Source organism: Triturus cristatus, chromosome 5_2, assembly GCF_964204655.1.
Source record: "Triturus cristatus chromosome 5_2, aTriCri1.1, whole genome shotgun sequence".
Taxonomy (NCBI): Eukaryota; Metazoa; Chordata; class Amphibia; order Caudata; family Salamandridae; genus Triturus; species Triturus cristatus.
The window spans coordinates 10,267,196-10,288,067 of record NC_140588.1 but is presented as its reverse complement, the minus strand read 5'-3'; the positions used below and the strand labels follow the sequence as shown (position 1 = coordinate 10,288,067).

At 45.1% G+C, this 20,872-nt stretch overlaps 1 protein-coding gene across 1 annotated transcript in view; it reads right to left on the bottom strand.

Moving 5' to 3' along the window:
- Positions 1–20,872, bottom strand: part of DNAH5 (dynein axonemal heavy chain 5) — a 5,853,083-nt gene that overhangs the window by 1,734,022 nt on the left and 4,098,189 nt on the right. The window contains exon 56 of the mRNA XM_085606747.1: positions 13,698–13,929. Within this exon, the coding sequence (XP_085462873.1) occupies positions 13,698–13,929 (232 nt within the window). The remainder of the gene's footprint in view (positions 1–13,697; positions 13,930–20,872) is intronic.

Here is a 20,872-nt window from a genome sequence, read left to right as displayed (position 1 = left end):
GGGGCAGCACGTCCGCCACTGTATCCCACAAGGAGTGGGTGTAACGGTTCAAAAGGCACGCGGTATTAATAGACCGCAACCCCAAAGTGAGGGAGGAAAACAGCTTCTTCCCAAACTGTTCCAACCTTTTGGATTCCCGATCCGGAGGAGCGGACGGGAAGGTGGTCTGGGACGTAGAGGCCTGGATAACCAGGCTCTCAGGGGTGGGGTGCACCAACAGACAGCTGGGGTCGCCCGGTGCAGGGCGGTGGCGCCGGGTTACGTTCCGGTCCACAGGAGTGACTGTGGAGGGCTTGGACCAGGTGCCCATCAGAACGCAAGTCAGTGCTTCAATGAACTGCAGTAGAGGCTTCGAAGAGCTTACTGGCGGTTGAAGCACTTCAGTGAGGAGGTTAGTCCTCACGGCCACTGCAGGGAGCTCCAGATGAAGGGCTTCGGCAGCCCTGCGCAGCGCCACAGAATAGGTTGCACCCTCCTCCGTAGCCAAGGAGGGACGAGAGATGAAGCCAGTGTCATGGGAGGTGTCGAGACCACTGGCATCCCCCAGTCTTCTGCCCAGTCCTGATCAAACTGGCACTGCTGTGCCAGAGGGTCCTCAAACCCCTCCCAGTCGTCCCCGTCATCCGACTCCTGGTAGACAGGTTGAAAGGACGGAGTAGGGCGGTAGATGAATTGCTCATCCATTGGCGCCGGAGACGGCGCCGGGTGGCGCCGCTCCGATGCCGGACCCGGACCGGGTTGAAACTGGGGACGATGCCATCCAAAGACGGCACCGGGGGCGGCACCATAGGGGTCGGCACCGGCGAAGGGGTCGTAAGGTCAACCGGCGTCGACCGGGATCCAGGCCTGGATCCCACGGGGGCCTGCAGCGTCGGGACTGACGTCGACGACGGCGCCTGGGCCGGAGCTGCCGGCTCGCTAGGCCTCCCAGTCGGACTTGCGTGGCCCGAAGGCGCGCCGGCAGGCCTCGACAGCCTGACTGCCGGATTGCTTCTCCCCCACCTCCTGTTTTCTCCTGTTTTCATGAACGATCATGAGGAGTACGATGTCCGGGCTATCCTTGATTCCCATAGGACTGGGGGTAGGCTCTTTTACCTAGTGGATTGGAGGGGGTATGGTCCGGAGGAACGGTCCTGGGAGCCCCTATCCCATGTTCGCCATGTACCCAGTCTAGTTTGTGCCTTCCATGCCCGGCATCCCCAGAAGCCTCGTCCTGCCACCCCTGTTTAGCCGGCGGGGTGGGACTGTTTTAAGGGGAGGTGCTGTCATGTTCCCTCGCTCATAGTATCGCTGGTGCACGGTGTGTTGCGTGCATGCCAACTTCCTTGCTGCTGGACCACGTCGGACAGGTTGACAGTCTTGCCTTCCTGTCATGGAAGCAGCTGACCCACCAGCTGACCGGCACTTACGGGGAAGACTGCATATCCGATGCGAAGCAGCCCGAAAACAGCGCTTCGTATTAAAGCCTGAGCTTCGCGGGAGCGCTGGAGCGCTAGCGAATGCTCTAACAGCAACCGGAGAACTCATCCAGACCGCGCAAGGGAGCCCACAGTTCCTTGACTCTGCGACTCATGCTGGGGCACGGAGTCGCTTTCATTTGTTTTGCATACCAGCACAGGAGCACATAATCTCCTCTTCTTCCGCGACTCGTGCTGGGGCACGGAGTCGCTTTAATTTGTTTTGCATATCAGCGCAGGAGCGCATCATCTCCTCTTCTTCCGCGACTCGTGCTGGGGCACGGAGTCGCTTTCATTTGTTTTGCATATCAGCACTGGAGCGCATAATCTCCTCTTCTTCCGCGACTCGTGCAGGTGCACGGAGTCGCTTCCCTTATACTTTCGGACAGCGCAGGAGCGCTTACCTCTCCCCCTGCTACAGCAACTCGTGCGGATGCACCGTGTTGCATTTCCTTGATTCCTGGACATTGCAGGAGCACTTACCTTGTTGGTCGGCCCTAGAACCAACTATACTTCTCCGCCTCCGAGGTGCTGCACCCCAGGTGACTACATAATTCTTGTGTTCTTTGTCTGTTGTACATGCTTTCTGTAAATGGCGTGAGTGTTACCCATTTGCTCCATCCCCCAGGCGGTGTGTTCCACGAGACCGTAAGAACACCTGAGGGCAGATCCATCAAGCCTCCTTCCACGCTGTCTTCACCTATGTTTGGCTGCCTCCCCCAGTCCCCTCTTCAGCCTGGTCAGTTCTTTCTGGGAGAAGGAGGGAGCCGTTGGTGGTTGTCCACGTTGTCCCTGCGGGATTGCTTCACAAGCAGAAGGTAAGCCTTGTGGGGTCACAACACATCTTCCCAATAGATCCTATGGGACCCACTGACATTCACTGCCTCCTCAGTGGCAGCTTGCTGTCTGAGCTGTTCAAGAGAGGTGTAGGATTACTGCTCCAGACTCAAGTCTGCCGTGGAAGGGCCCCCTGTGCCCCCAAGAAGTCTGCCATGTCAGGCCCCACTTCCTCTAGGACAGTTCCCTCAGAGGGGCTAGGGTCATGTCCCTCAGGAGCCTGATCCTTACTGGGAATCTGGGAGGAGGATAGATCCTTACCCTTGCTGCTCCTTCTCTTAGGAGCTAGCTGCTCTCTCGGTGCCTAACTGTTTGGCCTGAGCGCTAGTAACAGAAAATGCACTGGCAGAGGTTACCATTATCTCCGATTGTGTCCTGAACTCCACTCCAGACCAGGCTGAAGTTTCCAAGTCATTGCCCAACAGACAGTCCACAGGTGTATCTGGGGTAATCAGAACTCTTTTAGGGCCAGTTACCCCTCCCCAACTGAGATTTAGAAATGCCAAGGAATGATCAGTCTTGACATTGCTTGCATTGGTCACTTGGTAAAATTGACCAAGTAGGATTTGGTCAGGAGACACAAGTTTCTCATTCACCATAGTGACACTGGCCCGTGTGTCCCTCTATGCCACAGTTTCCTGACCATTAATCAGAGGCTGTTGTCTGTACTTGCCCAATTTAGTGGAACTCACAAGTAAACTGACAAGTTCCATGCCACTGTCACAGACAAGGACAGCCTGAGTGGGTTTTCTGACTAGGCCATAACCCACTTCAGAACCCAAGGTTAACCCTACTAAACCCTTGGGGGCACTACTACTAGTTTTACAGGTCAAGTGCAAGGGGTTGCTAGTTGCCTCAGAGGCAGTAGTAGTACGTTCTTTGGTGTTAGCTATAGAACAATTGGTATCCCTTGCTCTTGGCCTTTCTCCTTACACAGGTAACACCAAGGTCCCTTACCAGAGAAAGAAGAGTTTTGGGACGCACCCCAGAGGAAGATTTCCGGGAATCTTTGTGATTTATTTTGTTTTTACTTTCCCCCCCCCCAACCTTCTCTTGGGCCTTTGAAGAATCTTGCTTCTTCTGGTCACCTCTACTACCATTGTTTTTCTGCTTCATCCTAGTACGGACCCATTTGTCTACCTTTGTTTCCAATTCTTGGGGAAAGGTCAGATCAGAGTCCACCAGGTACAGGTGGAACTGCTGATTTGGACAGTTATTAAGGATGTGTTACCTCATCAATAAATTATACAATTCCCCATAGTCATGCACCATACTTCCATGAAGCCAGCCTTCCACAGCCTTATTAGCACCATCTACAAAGTCAACCCAGTCTTAGACGCGTGCCTTCTGTGTGTCCCTGAATGTAACCCCGTGTTGCTCAGTGGTTAAATAAAACCCATCTATGAGGTTACTCTTCAAGACTGTATAGTTGTCAGCATCTTCCGTTTTTACAATGACAAGAGCCACAAAATAGCTGCACGCTGCCCTCGAGGGACCTTCAGTACCTTACAGGCCCTCTCCAAGGCAATGATCCATTTATGGCTAGAATCCCACTCCTTGTAAGGAGGGACTATTCTGCTCAGGTTCCTAGCTTCAAAAAGATTGCTCCCTGGCCCTATGGACACTAGTGCTGCCACCACGGGACTCTATTCTCAAAATCTTCGTAGCCTTCTGTACTTCCAAGGTTTCCTTATCAAGGGCCACCTGCTCTTGCTTGATTCTACGCTTAGCTTTATCTCAAGCTTAAGTAGGTGGTATTGCCTGTCTAAGGAGTCTTCTCTCTGACTAGAGATGGAGGTCCCTATGGAATTATGAGAGGCATTGGAATTAACACAGGAGGATCTCGACCCCCCTGTATTCTTTGCACCCTCCCAGGAGGAATAAAGGGGGACCTACCTTTAGGGACGCCCTCTATACTTCCTGTACAATTCCCTGGGGATCAGAGTTCCCCAGTGTGGAGTCCTCAGACTCTTCTTGGTCTTGCTCAGAATTAGGATCATTAGGACAAACAACCCCTGACTCATATTCTTAAGCTACCCCACCCACACTATCCTGCCATTCTGAACTATCAGGATTCTGGCGGTCATCATGCAGAAGCAGCTCCAAGAGTTGCTTAGTGTTAGGGTTACTACCTGTCTTTAACTTCCTTGATGCAGCCCAGGTCCTGAGTTCCTGGAACTTAAGACCACTGTATCTAGAAGATTGGGGCCAATTGGCTTCCCTAACTAAAGGCATGGTAAACTAGATGTAGTGTGGTGTTGCACCTAGCTCCCTTACTGGAAACTAAACTTCTAAAGGATTGTAGAAAGGGTTGTAATAGACCCTCAACTACCGATCCAAAAAGTTCAGTAGAACTTACTACTTTACAAAAAGTATTGTCATATGTACCTAATGCTAGTGATGGTTTTTCATCTAACCACACCTAGATTTGCTGGTAATTTATCTTTGTACTATGTATTTACTTTTTGGTCAATATTTAAACCTAACCCAGAAACCTATTATTTCATATCTTACTTTTTGACTACAGGTTTGACTGCTAAAAAAAAGTCAGACAGAATAGGAACAATTATTTCTCAACGTGTGGCTATAAATCACGGGTTGCCCCTAAAGTTACTTATCACTACCATAGACAGAAGTCCTGCAACAGTGAAATTTGGGATAGAAAGGAAAAATAGAGGTTCTCGTTCACATTTGTCAATTATGCATGACACATGAGATAGGTGATTTACTCATGCGCTTATATAAGGAATTCACATAAGACAGTTGTTCCGTCGCCATGTTACAGTTTTTTTTAACAATAAAGCATGCCTCAGTTCTCCTCATAATTGGCAAGTCACCAATCCAACCATAGGAGAATTTGTGATCATTTGTTGTTAGACAATTAAAGAAAGGTGTGCATGGGTTTCCAACGTGGCTAAAAGGAGGCCTAACGAAGAAAATAAAACACAACGACATCAGAAAAGACAAGAAATCTTGTGTGTTTATTATATTATTTGTCTAGAATGTATTGGTTAACAAAAATGGTGTGTGCTTCATGAGGCTAACCATTGTTGTTCAATCCTAGGTAAGTACACAGGAACCTCACTGAGGCTGTTTGCAGAGTGGAAACACAGCCGCGTACTCAATAGAAGTCAACGGGAAAGACACAGTTGCAGTTTTGGAGAAGAAGGACCTACCCAGTGGACCCTGAAGAAACCCAGTGGAAGACCGAATGTTGGAGAGTCACCCCACCCTTGGATACCCCAGGAAACAGGATACCTACACAAGGGAAGCCGGATGCATAGGTGCGAAGTGACGTCAGAAACCACTGTAGACCACAATGGAGGACTTCAGTAAAGATGCCGCTGGCAAAGACTGTGCAAGAGTCCGGTGGAATCCCAAGGTGGATACTTGAAGAGAAGAACTTGCAAGCAGAGGGGACAGAGTCTATGCCACCCGGAGGTGCCAGGAGGCACAGAAGAGCAGTATCCACCGATGACAGACAGTTCAAAGGAGTTGACCATGACCTTCTTACTGCAGCTGTGAGGGCCAGGCGATGCTCAGGAAGACCAGGAGCCGAGCATGAGCGGTCCCACGTCAGAATTCGAGACAGGGGAGTTGGTGTCTGGCAGGAGCACCAACAAGCCTTGGGAGCTGCAACTGGCGTAGAAAGCGAAGACGGAGCAACGTTGGGACCAGCACGGCCCAAGGGACTCACCACAAGCAGGAGAGTCAGAGCAGGTCTCACGCAAGCAGGGCAGCCCACTGGAGCAGAAGAAGACTCTAAAGAGGACCCACAGGCCAAGGGCACAGGAGTTGCAAGAGGACCTGAAGCAGCTCACCAAAGATGACGGCCCATGGTGCAGAGGATTCAGTGAGGATGCTGATCTTGGCAGGAGGAGATGCTGGAGGTTGGAGCTTCTTGTAGCCTGAAGATCTATGGAGCACAGAGCCAACAAGCTTTGGCAACAGCAAGTCGAGACGGAGCACAGTGGTTTGGTCCCAGTGGTTCCGACAAGGGATACTGGCCTCCAAATTGCAGAGAGGACTTTCAGGCCTTGAGGAGTTGCAGAACCATGACCTCAGTTGCTGAGCCTTTCGAAGTTCATGGGTGGCCAGGAGCAGAAGACCGGTCAGCTTTGTTGTGGTGCCTGCAGGCGAGTGACTCCTTCACTCCAAGGGAGATTACTTCGGGTGTCCTTGATGCCCACAGGTGTGGTGAAGATCCTGGAAGAAGCACAGACACAGATGACCAAGAAGACTTGCAGAACAGCGAGACAAGGAGCAGCAAAAGTCTTCCTTGATGTAGTCTTGTTTTCAGGCGAAGTCCAGGTGTCCAGACGGTTGAAGAGTGATGTGGTTTCAGGTTCGAGTCTTGACCCACGATGATTCTGAGGACCAACCCACAGGTAAGCCCATTTGTACCCTAAGAAAGGGGTTAGGATGACTCAGGGGTCCCTCCCAGGGGAGGGGCTGAACACACGGAGGATACTCCCATGTGTTTGGTGCAGTTTCGCACCTTTGCGGGAGCCAAGGGTTCCCAGAACTGGTTCCAACTGGAGTATGCAAGGAGGGCACCAAATGTGCCTTTCAAAGCAGTCTGGTGGCGCTGGCAAGCACTCCCACCCCAGCCCCATACACTAAGTCCTATAAGGGAGATGGTGACACCTCCCTGTGATAGGAAACCTATTGTTCTACCTTCCCCTGCTTGAGCTCAGCTCAAGATGAGGATGGCAGAATCGTGTCTGGGGCCGGTAGCAGCACCAGTTTGCTGGTAGACCCTGGAAGGCTGTAACCGGGAGTACTGGGGACTAACCGGAGAAGCCCACCAGTGCATGGAATCAACCCTCCAACACCAGTAATGGTGTTGTGTATGATTTCAACATGTTTCAAACCAAACATGCCCAGGTTCGGCACATCCACTATATAGCTAGCCATTGCATAATGATGGATGGCCACTATATGTATCAAAATGGCTGACCATACTTACAAAGCCTGGAGAATCGACTTGGTGGTTTGCAGGGGTGTCCTGCTCATGCAGGGGCACCCACACACTTATAACCCAGCACCCTGCCTTCAGGATTGAAAGGCCTGCCTAAGGAGTGACTTATAGGTTTTAAGTGTAGTGACCTTAGATATAAGAACACGTATATCTGTCATAAGTGGTGCTAGCACCAGCTTATACAGGGTGCAATGGCAGGTCTGTTGTCATAGTTTGAGTGGTCTCTCATGGGTGGCATAATACATGCTGCAGCCCAGGGGAGACCACTGTTGTACCTTTGCCCTGGTTACCTCAGTACCATATACTAGGGACTTGTAGGGTTACACCAGCAGCCAATTGTGGAGGTACAAACTTACCTTGTCAAATTTAGGGAGGGAACACACTGACTGGGGTCCTGATTAGCAGGATCCCAGTCAGACAAGTCCAAAAAACATACTGGCACTAGTAAAACTGGGGGTAATCATGAAAGCAGATCCTACTTTCTTACACACCAGTATCACATTTAAGCTTTGGAGCTAGAATATTGTGCCATAGAATAACACGTTTTGCAGCAAAAAAATGAAATTTTGCAGCAGGCAATGGAGTTTTTTATGGCATTATTGTCACACTTTATTTTACTTGCAATCATTTATTTTCAACCTAAAGCTAATGTACTAGATCAGAGCACTGCCCTTTGACATAGGCATGTTTAAAGTATTTTAGAGTGTTTGCTTGCTGTACATTCTTTTGCTGTAACATTTCAAAAGCATTGGCTGAGCACAAGTATGCAGAATGGCCAACCATTTAGTTTGCTATGGAATTGTTCTACTTTGAGACTGTAAGCTTCTGTGGGACATCAATTATTCTAATATGTGCCTGTCAGATACAACAAAGCAAAGTAATTCCTTCCAGGAGCACAACTGACCACTTTTATTGACAGGTCGACCTGAATGGATAATGATGACGCAACCGAACACAACAGAATACAGAGGGTGGGGACTTCTGCCCTCTTCTTGGCACTACAGTGGCATATCCTGCATGTGCATCTCCTGTATCGTTCCTGAAGGACCCTGCTTTGGCTTATGAGATGTCTGACTCATTTTATGTTATGAGGGCAGGGTCTAATTCAAACTGAATTTTAATGTAACATTTGGGGGACACTACTAATTTCCATAGTACACTCTACTACGCGCCTCAGTTTTCAGAGCCCAAGTTTTGAAGTTTAGTATTGCTGAAGACTTTGGCCATTTTGGATTTGCCCTGACACACTGCAATTTCGGCCTGTTTGGAGTAAGGCAAACATTAAATACTGAAAAAGTATGTAGTCCAGGGCCTGGGAACATTTATTCCATTGGTCAGATGGGAACTAGGAGAGTCTTGGTATGTTCTTCATCCATAGGCTGATAATCTCTGGAGAGCTAGAACCTCACCCAGCCTTCCTCAGAACACTGCTGTATTTTTGTAAGGACACGAAGTGGACTGAGCCTACTGCACTTAGCATCCGTGACCTGTAAGAAGTACCTGACGAGGTTGGATCCCTTAAGCTTGAAATCCAAGGACAGAAAGATCTCTAAACATCATAAGGATGGTACCCTGGGTGGTTCTAGGAGCATAAAAAAGCTAAAGTTGACATTCCTCTGAATAATGTCAGTGGACCATTGCCAATTGGGCAAGGGCTAGGTTTTGCTGTAGACCTCTGCTTAAAACCCCGAGAGTCTCTAGGTGCCTTTGCCTGAGGTCCTGGGGGCTTAGAAGTGTACTCGTGTGGTATTTGTGCACCATAAGAAAGTCTGAAAACTTTACCTCTAGAGCTCCATCGGTGCGTGCCGGAAAACGTGCTCAACTGGCAGTTCCACAGCGTCACACAGAATTTCATTTTCGTCCTGCACAGAGATCTCTGTGCTGCAGAAAATCAACTAAGTTCCATTCTGAGATGGAATTTAGAGAATAATCTGCAGGAAACCTCAACAGCTCCAGAAGGCCAATCTGATTCAAGAATCCTGCCTTTGGTTCCACAACACCCCCTACAATTTCAGCATTGTCCCATGTGCAGAGCTTCTCAGAAAGTGACAGTCACATTAAGGGTTTCAACTTAGAAGAAATGTCAACATTTTACTTCAAGAGAGTGCCACAATCCCTTTCCAAATTGGGAGACCTTTTGAACTTTTTGATCTCCAGACTTTCACCGTGACCAATTCAATTAGTATATCCGACCCGGGCTCCATTGTGGTTGGCTTGAAATTGCACCCTGATACTCGTCTACTGCGACAATTGACTTACATAGGGCGCTTTCTTTTTCTTGGAGCTTTTTCACAGTAGTTCTTTAAAAATTCATATTTCTGGTTCCTCTTATCAGATTACTGTCATTTTGGTCTTATTTTATTCATTATGTTATTCTCTTTAGTTTAAAATTAGTTGTGGAGTTTTATTGTGTTTTATGTGACTTTTTCTACGTTTATGCACTGCTGAAATACTTTACACATTGCCTTTGATTTAAGCCTGAACTGTTTATCTCACATTACCAGGGATTGAACAAGGATTTATTTGATTTAATTTGTGTGACATCTAGCAGGTAATGCTTTAAGGTGAAATCTTATACACCCCAAATAATAAACCTTTTTCGTGCAGTAGAGTAACATACAATAGCAGGATAGATTTTCTAAAGCTGTAACTGTAGTTATGGGAAAGAAATGGGTAGGGCAGGCCCTGGTTATGCAAAGCTATTGGAAACTTCAAAATGCGAGAACTTTCTAGAATTCAAAAATGTTTTTCAGGTAGTTAACGACACTAAAAACACAAAATAGTCACGTAAATTCTTCACATGATGTGTAGGTGGAATTGATTATTTTCAAATTTTATGTGAGTGTAGTGGCTTAATTTTTTAACCTGATGAAAAGCAAGGAGACAATAACAGGAAATTGGCGTTTCCCCCCAAATATATATATATACACACACACACATATATATATATATATATATATATATATATATATATATATTATTGTTGTTTTCTAATTTTAGGAAGAGGTACAAATCATGAAAAGATCCCCTCAACAGAGTCATACACGGATCCAGAACACAGTGTTCCAATACACAGTTGATCAAAGTGCAGAGTACAGTAAATGTAGCTCTCACAAAGCACATATAACCTCAATGTGAATCTAGTATAATAGCTACTATCCTGCAAAGTACCCCGATCCAGCAGGGGGCTGTCACGGTTAAGCACTGTGTACACTAAGAGGAGTCAGAGTCGCAGTGTCTGTCCTGTCACTGTCGCTGAGTCGAAGGTAAGTGACAAAGGGCTCCCAAATGTCATTGGGGCAGGTTGTAAGTGGCATGAGGTCGCAGTATGCTGCGAATTGCTCCTGGCAGTAGGAGACGTCAGTCAGCCAGGCCCGGCTCACAAGAAACTACATCCTCCCCCTCTATATCGCCACTCTGCGTTTAGCCTGCAGGAGTAGCATCACAATGAGGCGTCTGTATCCGTCCAGAGCATCTTTGACATACCTAATTAATCACACCATGGGATCAGGTAGGAATGGGGCCTCTACAATGGCACTCACTATGCTACAGACTTCAGCCCTAAATCTCGCCACCCCCGGGCATGTCCCGGACAACTGTAAGAATGCCGTCTCTGGCTCGCAACAGTGTAGACAGCGCAAGTCTGTTACCAGTACCCTTCTGTGGAGTTGCAATGGAGTGTGATATGTTCTATTGTATGTAGTTAAAGTATATTAGTTTCAGCCTGTAGTTTGGGGACAGTCACATATATTGGCTGCAGCAATTGACCTATTGCACGTCTGATATGTCGGAGCCCAGTTCTCTTTCCCAGACCCCCCCCCCCCCGAACCCTAAGAGTGTCCACCAGGGAATCTGCCAGAGAAAGTGTATGAAGCGGAGTGATGATTTTGTGCAGCGATGTAGTTGTGTGGATATATTCCTGTGCTGCAGAGACAAGGGAGGAGCAGGAAATGTGTCATGCGTTGTGCGGCAGGTAGCTCTGATTTGATAATACAATAGTGTATCCAACGGCGCGAGCATGTGTGTATCAGTGCTTGCAAAAGAGAGGAGAAACTGTCCGTCTGGATATAAATTCGCAAAAACAATGATGCCCAGCGCTCCAGCACATCCGGCGGCACCTCTATCCTGTAAAGGGGGAAACACAGGATTATCTGCCAGTAGTACCGAAGGCGCATATAGTGTTGTGAGTCCAGCCCATTTGGGAGGCCATCCCATACCCAATGCACGAATTCTACAGTGTTGATCTCAACCTTGGGTGTCTTGTATGGTTGGAACAGTGCAGTTGAAAACTACTATGGAAACGTTTGGTCACGTTCTGCCGCTAGGTGTGGTTGGGAAGGGGTGGGGTGGAGCCAAAAGAGCAAGGACTTGGCCTGGGCACATAGAGCATACAGTTGCATGTCTGGCGCTCCCAATCCTCCACACACAGGTGGCAATGTTAGGAGTTTGTAGGCCACCCTCGGTTGTTGACCTACCCATACAAGTTTAATCATGTTGGACCGTAAACGGTTAAAGAATTGTGCCAAAAGTGGAAGCGGGACATTAGCAAAAAGATATAGAAATTTCTGGAGCATTATCATCTTTGCAATGGCAATATGGCCAACAAGGGATAGTGGCAGATTGATCCACATCTTAAATATGGGTCTCTACTCAATCCATTGTGCGTCCAAAGTTCACCTTCCAAAGCTCCTCTGGGTCTCTACTCAACCATATGCCAAGGTATCTGGGCGGTTCCTCTGCCCAATTTAACGGAAAGTCAGTCTTATATGGCGTCATGAGCTCCGTTAGCGGAAATAGGATCGATTTGTTCCAATTTATCTGAATTCCCGAATGCTCCCCGTAGCGGACCACCTCCTGCGTCATTGGCTCCAGATTTATCAGCAGATCACATATGTAAAGAGTAATATCATCAGCATAGATGGACACGACTAGGCCACATTTAGTGAAACCAATGTCGGGTTCAGCATGGTGCTGAGGCAGTCTAGCCACAAATGGATGTGTAACAATGGCAAATAGGAGCAGGGACAGAGGCCATCCCTGCCTAGTGCCCCGCTTGATTGCTATCAGTTCCGAAACGTGTCTCTTCAGCCTGACAGGAGCCATGGGGAGGGAATATAAAAGCTGTATTTTCTGAATAAAGTTGGGACTTTTCCCCAGGCGTCAGAGCAATGTAAACAGAAATGTCCACTCAAGAGAACCAAACGCCTTTGTGGCATCTAGCAGAGCGCCCACTGCTGATATTGAAGGGTATATGTGGAGCATCACAGTAAAAATGGTGCCAGGATTGTGTGATGTGGCACGTCCAGGGATAAAGCCTAAGTGGTCTGGTCTTGCGATCAGTGGCATAAGGCGCAATAGACAATTCTCCAATATTTTCGCGTATATCTTACTAAAACAAAATCTTTTTGACAAGGGGCGGTAAGAATCACAGAGCTCAGCAGGTTTGTCTGGTTTTAGTACGGTCACTATAACTTATAACTGCCTCTCTGAGAGATGCGGGGAGCCATCCAAAGGTCAGCGAATCGTACATCTCTCTGAGGTACGGGATGAGTATGGGTACTCCTTATAGAATGCCGGCTTTAGCCCGTCTCAGCCATCAGACCTGGCTAAGGCCGGCATCTCATCTGGCGTGATGGGAGCATCAAGGTATTCTCGATGTCCTGGGTACAGCCACAATAGCTGGATGGCGGCAAAATAACTCTGTAATGTCTCCGGGTCACTTTTCGATCCGGCAGAGTAAAGTTGAACATAAATGGTGGACATGACTTCAGGCAAGTCCAAAGGGGAAGTGACCAGCCACAAATCACTATCTATTAGCTCAATGACATAGGTAGAAGTGTGGGGTCTGCATAGCAACCCCGCAGCGTTCTTCCAGGGTGGCCCCCCTCACCGTACCTCCGCGCCTGCGCTTCCCTTTCCAAGTAGTTCACTTCCCTGTCTGCCTCCCCCCAAAATAGAAATGTGGCAAATATATCACAGTGGAAAACCTCTCTGGCATAAGCACAGAATAGCAGGCTTGCAGCTAGAAAACGACGAGAATTATAGCTTTCCAAACATACCTCATGTTGCTTTTGTGAACGCACATAAAGTCAGAAATCTACAACTACAAAAAAACATATTTGTACTCTTTTTGATTTACATTAACATCTATCTTTGGGAATCTGGCGCATTGCTTGTAAACTGTTATCAGCTTTATCAAAGTAGATGTCTTTGCTCTTGCATAGTAAAGGAGATGTACAGTAGCACAGGACAAGAAAGGTACCCGTTACCAAGACTAAGGGTTCCGACAGAAATGTAACTAGATAACTTGAAAGTGCTTTAAAATGACAGAAAAAAGCTAGATAGGTAAAACAATTTTGGAACATTAACATATAATTCCATACTTTTCTTTTAAAAACTGATGTCTTCATGCATGCTATTACCTGTTAGCCAGTGTAAGCACCTCAGCATGTTTTTCTCTGTATATAGTTTTATATCCTTGAACGAAGGAGAGGTAAGATTTGGGTGTTACATGTGTGGCACGTCGATATCTTTGGAAGTAGTCAACACATTTTTCAGCCACGCCATCCTGAAAAGAGCCCATACACTGCACAATTTCCTTCTTGGTTTCCTGAGTGCAGTCAACATCATAAGACGAAAGAAAATGCTCAGACACTATCAAGAAAAACAAGACAAATATTTATAAATTTCAGGAATTCAAATGAGCGTTAACATGTTTGCGAAAAATCAGAACACGCTAAGCCAATAACGTTTTCATCAATTCACATTCCTCAATGCAAAATGTTTAATATACTATGAAATAATTATGTTAATTATATTTATGTATTCATTAGAAGAGCGAGCAGACCAGATTTTTCCTGTTTTGTGGTTCACAGAGACTTAAAAGTATTGTTACGGAGAAGATCAAAACATTTCCAGCAGTCCTATCAAGGTCAGTGATTAAGATTTGCAGGCAAGAGTATGTATACCTTAATGACAGGTACAAGTATTTTGTGTACCAGAGCCGTGCCTGAGAGCAGGTGATGTTAACCCAAAAATATGTACATGCAAGAGCCTGCAGGAATGCTGACAAAGCTTTCGCTGAGCCCTAGAGTATGACCTCAAAATGTGTGTGTGTATATATATGTATATATATATATATATACACATATACGGTCGCCAGTAGGTAGTTATAGTTAGGACCTATTTTCCATAGTAAATCTGCAACATTCTATTTGCAATAACTTTGGTGCCGGTTGACGAATCTTCGCGAAATTTTCAAAACTGGTAGGGCGCTCCGGTCCGCTCCTATCCTGAAAGTTTCACGGTGATTCGTGAAGTGGGGGCCGAGAAAAAAGGGGGGTCCAAAAACGTGTTTTTCCCATGCAATTTTCCATAGGAACCTTTAATCGCAGCTACAGCCCGAACTGCTGAACGGAATTACACCAAATTTGGCAAAAAGGTAGCCCTTGGTTCAGATTCGTGCCTTTTTGTTAAATGGTGTAAATCTGTTCAGTAGTTTTTTAGCTATTAAAGGACAAAAATAGATATATCTGGGCGTTGTCATCAGTGATCTCATGAGTGATGTCACTGACCATGTCATGAGTGATGTAATATGTGACGTCATCAGCAGTGCATTGCGGGCGCGCGAGTTATAGTTAGCTGAACTAACTATAACGGGGGAATTTCACTGGTTTTGTACAAGTGAAATGTCCAGCTAACTATAACACCCCTAAAACCTATGTTTTTTTTCTGTGAATTTCTAAGGTTTTTTAAATGCTAATTCCTAACTATAACATACCTGAAACCTATGGTTTTTTCAGTGAATATATATATATATATTATAAATATATGTATATATATATACTACAATTTCAATTTCCTGCTCTTCCTTAAACAAGAAAGCTCAGACTCTCCAGTATGCTTATTCTTCAATTTAATAATTTTCCGACGCATTTCGGTATTACGCCTTGCTCATAGTATACAAGCCAAAAGCTTCCATGTTTAATAAAGTGCAAACAGTGAAAACGGACTACACCCCCACACAACAGTGCGAGACAGAGTAGCTGGTCGGCCCTCTTGGCAAAGAGCTGCATTACTTAATTCTATGCAGGCAAGTAAAAACAATCACAATTTATGACACAATGCCTATTGGAAAAGTTCTTTTGTTACAGCATGAGATTATACCTTAACAAACTTGATAGTATTGTTTAGTAACAAGCAAACATGACATGTGGACAATAAATAATGATTAACAAACACAATTCATCATGTATAAATACAAATACTTGAAAGGGCAAAAAGTGCATACATTTATAAAATGTCGATTTTGATCTGAAACATCCAGTTTCGCCCATGTGGGCCTTGAATATACCATAACAAGAACAGCTAGAATAATGATGCAATTACCAACATTAACTGAAGCCAACATGTTTACCATAAAGTATAACTGAATCTGCCCAAGTGGGCATTGGCATTCAAAATCAAAACCCAAATAAAATGAAATATTTTCAAGATAATGTTGTTTACAATGTCATGGTGGCCAAGAAATTAAGTTAAAATCAAAGTCAAATCAGTGTGAACACCACTCCACTCATGATGTTTACAGAGAACAGAAGATTCCCAGATTTCTTCTATCTCCAATAAAGTGCTTTTACCTAAAGTAGAAATTGTAAAATTCAGTAAAAAAAAGTTTAAAAACAATGTCTGAAACTACACAATACAATTCATTATTGCACTCATAAAATTAACTCAGATGGACAGTCAATTCCTCACTAGAGTTCAAGCCTTGTGGGGTCTAAGTTTCAAAGTCAATGATTTATCTAGACTCCAATTTACGCAATTTCAATTCACGATTGCTACCCTATACATCCATCTGAACTGCATCAATTACAATCATGCATAGCAATTTCTCATTCTGGAAGTGGATTTCAAAAAAATGTTGGGCCACTGGATAATGTTTACCATTATGCCTAATTGCCTGAATATGTTAAAGGACTCGTTTCTTAGCCTTATGTATGGTGCTCCCTATAGATATCCTGTTACACTAACAAATTAGAGCATACACACAATATGCGATGTTACATGTCAAGATTTTCTTGATCGTAAACTCTCTGGTTGAATTGAGTATTTGAAACCTAGAACAATCAAAACTTCCACTGCACACCCTACAATTCTTGCAGCAAAAAAATCCTCCTCTGCCCATCTTGGATAACTTGTCCATGCATATAATCATATTATGACTAAGCTCATCCCTGAAAGATCTATCTACTCTTACTAAAAGTAATTTGGGGATTGGGGTGGAGGTGCAAGTTCTAAACCTCATCAGATGTCAAAACATGCCAATGTTTTTTAAATCATCCGTAAATTATGTGCCTGATCTGAAAAAGTAGTAATAAATCTCACTCTCATTACACTGTCCAAATCCTTATGTTTGTGAAGTAACCCATTCCTCGAGACTGTCAGTGGACATGGATGTACGGGGTGGCAAACGTGAATTGAAATTGCGTAGATTGGAGTCATTGACTTTGAAACTTTGACCCCACAAAGCTTGAACTCTAGTGAGGAATTAACTGTCCATCTGGGTTAGTTTGATGAGTGCAATAATGAATCGTATTGTGTAGTTTCAGACATTGTTTTAAAACTTATTTTACAATTTTTATTTTAGGTAAAAGCACTTTATTGGAGATAGAAAAAAAATGGGAATCTTCTGTCGTCTGAAAACATCATGAATTGAGCGGCGTTCACACTGTGATTTGGCTTTGATTTGAACTTAATTGTGTGGCTACCATGACATTGTAAACAACTTTATCTTGAAAATATTTCATTTTATTTGGGTTTTGATGTTGAATGCCAATGCCAACCTGGGCAGAATCAGTTATACTTTATAGTAACAATTTTGGCTTCAATGAATTTCGATAATTACATAATTGTTCTAACTGTTCTTATTATGTCATTTTAACTGTTCTTATAAAGCGCATGGCTACTCCAGCAACGGGGCGTTCCAGCGCTCAAACTAACATGAGCAGACAGGAAGGAGAGTTAAACTATCGATTGGAGAAAAGCCACTTCTTGATAATTTTCCTGAAGGCCCAATGATCCTGTGTGCTGCGAGCAGCAGGGGGAATGGAATTCCAAAGGGCGGGTGCCATAGCCTTAAACGAGCGTCCCCCAGCTCTTGTCCTGCACACTCTCGGGACACAGGCCAGATGTGGTCCGCAGGGCTTGAGCCGGAACATACAGTGTGCACAATTCGTTCAGGATTTGCGGGCCTATGCCATGCAGGATATTATGTGTAAGACTTGAAGTAGACTCTCTGTTCTGTATATATTCAAAGCCCACAAGGGCAAAACCAGATGTTTCAGATCAAAATCGACATTTTAAATGTATGCACTTCTTGCTCTTTCAAATATTTGCATTTATACATGATGAATTGTGTTTGGTAATCATTATTTATTGTCTGCAATTCATGTTTGCTTGTTACTAAACAATACTAGTAAGTTTGTTTAAGTATAATTGCATGCTGTAACAAAGGAACTTTTCCAATAGGCATTGTGTCATAAATTATGATTGTTTTTACTTGCCTGCATAGGATTAAGTAATGCAGGGCTGACCCAGCTACTCTGTCTCACACGGTTGTGTGGGGTGGAGTCCGGTTTTACTGTTTGCACTTTATTAAACATGGAAGCTTTTGGCTTGTATGCTATGACTGTGAGCAAGGCGTAGTGTCGAAATGCGTCAGAAAATTATTAAATGGAAGAATTAAGCATACTGGAGAGTCTGAGTTTTCTTGTATAATGAAGAGCAGGAAATTGTAGTTAAGAGTGAGGGGCTGCCCGTGTCCCATCTCAGACCGCCACTCACCAGCCTTGCACAAACCGGACTTGGATGTGTTTATATATACACACACACACAAACATAGGTTGCAGGGATATTATAGTTAGGAAACCATAATTTTAAAAACCTTAGAAATTCATTAAAAAAACAAAAGTTATAGGGATGTTATTGTTGGGTTCAGATTTTACATACACAAAACAATAGAAAGTCCGCAATTACAGTTATCTCAAGTAACTATAACACATGCCTTAAGGTAACTATAATTCATACACCTGCCATACCCAGTTTTCTCATCAATAATTTAACTGCAAATGTTGCAGTGATATTATCAACGATGTCATAGAAGATGTCATGATTGATGTAACATGTGGGGTAATTAGCAGTTTCAGATATATAGTAACCTCAGGTCACAAGTTGTAGTTAGTTGAGACAGCTATTACTATAACTGCTAAATTTCTATGGTTTTGTGTGTGTAAATTCTGGGCCAAACTATAATGTTCCTGTAACCTTTGATATTTTTTGTTGTGAATTTCTGAGTTTAAAAAAATTCTATTTCCTAACTGTAACATCCCTGTAACCTCTGTTTTTTTAGTGAATTTCCAAGGTTTTTATAATACCATTTCCTAACTATAACTTCCCTGAACCTTTGGGTTTTCAGTGAATTTCTACGGTTTTGTAATGGTATTTCCTAACAATAACTTCCCTGTAACATTGGTATTTTTCAGTGAATTTCTAGGTTTTTTTTAACGTTAAGTACTATTTAATTACCATAAGTTAATCTAAAGGTGCCTGCAGCCAGGCCCTGCGACCATGTGGCAGGGGGTTGGCTGTAGGTCCTAGCCTGAGCCATGCCCTGCAACCAACCTCCCCCTCCCCAAATGCAGCCCGCCACACACGTTTTGTGCATGTAGCTGTGGCTGAGAACAAGAAGTTTATATTGCTGTGTGCCTGACTTAGTAGCTTGTATGTTGTAAATCTATGCACAGTCTCAAATATTATATACAACAATCCATTCCTGTGCAGTGGTGAAGCAAGGGTGCAGCAAGCCATAATGCACGCATGGACCATGCCTGAATGGTAAAAGAGCCCTATTTTTGAGATGTGGTCAGCCCATCAAACTCCTGGGCTCCTGTAAAACAGCATTTGCTGTACTAATAGCCACCTAAGTATCACTACGAATATTTCACTCTAAGCAAGTACATCATATTTAAGTGGGACTAGTTTGGTGCGGTTATATCAGCTCCCCTATGTAGCTCAGTTTTTATTATTTGAGTGGCCATGTGCACAGCTCGATATTAGAGTGCCCATTGTTGTCATTAGGGAAATAGCACACAACCTGCCACGTGTGAGTTGCTGGTCTCTAACTATGCATTGTCAGGAAGGCAAAAAGGACACACCTCTCCTATAAGAGCATAGTAATGAATGCTTTAAATGTTTGATGTTCATTGTTGATGGACTTTATCTTTTGCTTAGCATGGCTGTTTTCCTTTAAACTGAACAAATTTAGATCATTATTGGTGTCGCTGTGTGAGTGTCATTCCAGGGACACAGCATCTTCATGTACACACGATGTGTTAAATTAGAAAACCCAGTACTGGACCAAAACAGGATAGCAGGATTAAGTGGTCGATAGTCATTCCACACAATGCTTGGTTCTACCTGATAGCTTAACTTAATGATCAAGTTACTTTCCTTTGGTAACACGTTGTCTGGTAGAGGCTCTATCGAGCTGCAGATTCCTTACCTTTGAATTCCCCAGGCATCAGGCTGGATATGGAAACTTGCTGAGTAATACCCCTTGTGCGCTGTGTCGGGTGGCTCCATACGCTCCACGTGACGTCTTCGGTAGGTTCGGTTATGACGTTGCGGTGCCTATATAGGCACCACCCAAGCGCAGACATCAGTACTTTTAGTTCTTTCACGCCAGTAGCGCACAGCCACGAAGTAACTGACAGAGTCATGTGCAAAACTAGGGCCCTGAAAAGGGGAGTAACCCTAGCCCTACAACATTAGTCCGCAAAGTGGGGAGACATGGATGGGGCTGTAAGGAATCTGCAGCTGGATAGAGCCTCGACCAGATGAACAAGTTATTTACCTTCGGTAACGATATATCTGTAAGAAACATTAGTTAGTTAGATTCCTTACCTTAGAATATCCCCAGACGTCAGGCTGGATCCGGAAAGTGCCTCGACTTACCGGAATGCGAGGACTTCGATCCCGTCGAGCGGCGATGGCTGCCGGATCTCGAGCAGCTTGCGGGACCGCTCCCGCCTAGCCTTCGAGGTCAAGGCCCGGCAGTCGAGGCACAACTCGGCATCATGGTCGGCCCCAAGGCAGTAGAGACACCGGCGGTGGTGATCCGTGACCGACATCAGGCGGTGACAGGCGTCGCACGGCTGGAATCCAGGCATCCCTACCCGCACCAGGAGTCAAGGTCGACTCGAAATGGGAACCAAAAGAGTTCAAAACGTTTAGTCAAAAAGTGACTAAAAGGGTATGCTCTTCCCGGATCTGCGCTTACTGGCGCGGAAAAAAGAAGAACTGACGTCAGCGCGCGAGGGCGGCGTCTAAGTACTCCGACGACGTCATCCCGGCGATCACGACGCCGACGATGGACGCGGAGCCGCAGACAATGCCTAGCGACGCTCAAGGGTATTGCTGATGAAAAATCTTTCCGGATTCAGCCTGAAGCCTGGGGATATTCTAGGTAAGGAATCTAACTAACGTGTTTCTTTCAGATAATGCGTTACCGAAGGTAAGTAACTTGTTCATCTGAGCAAGA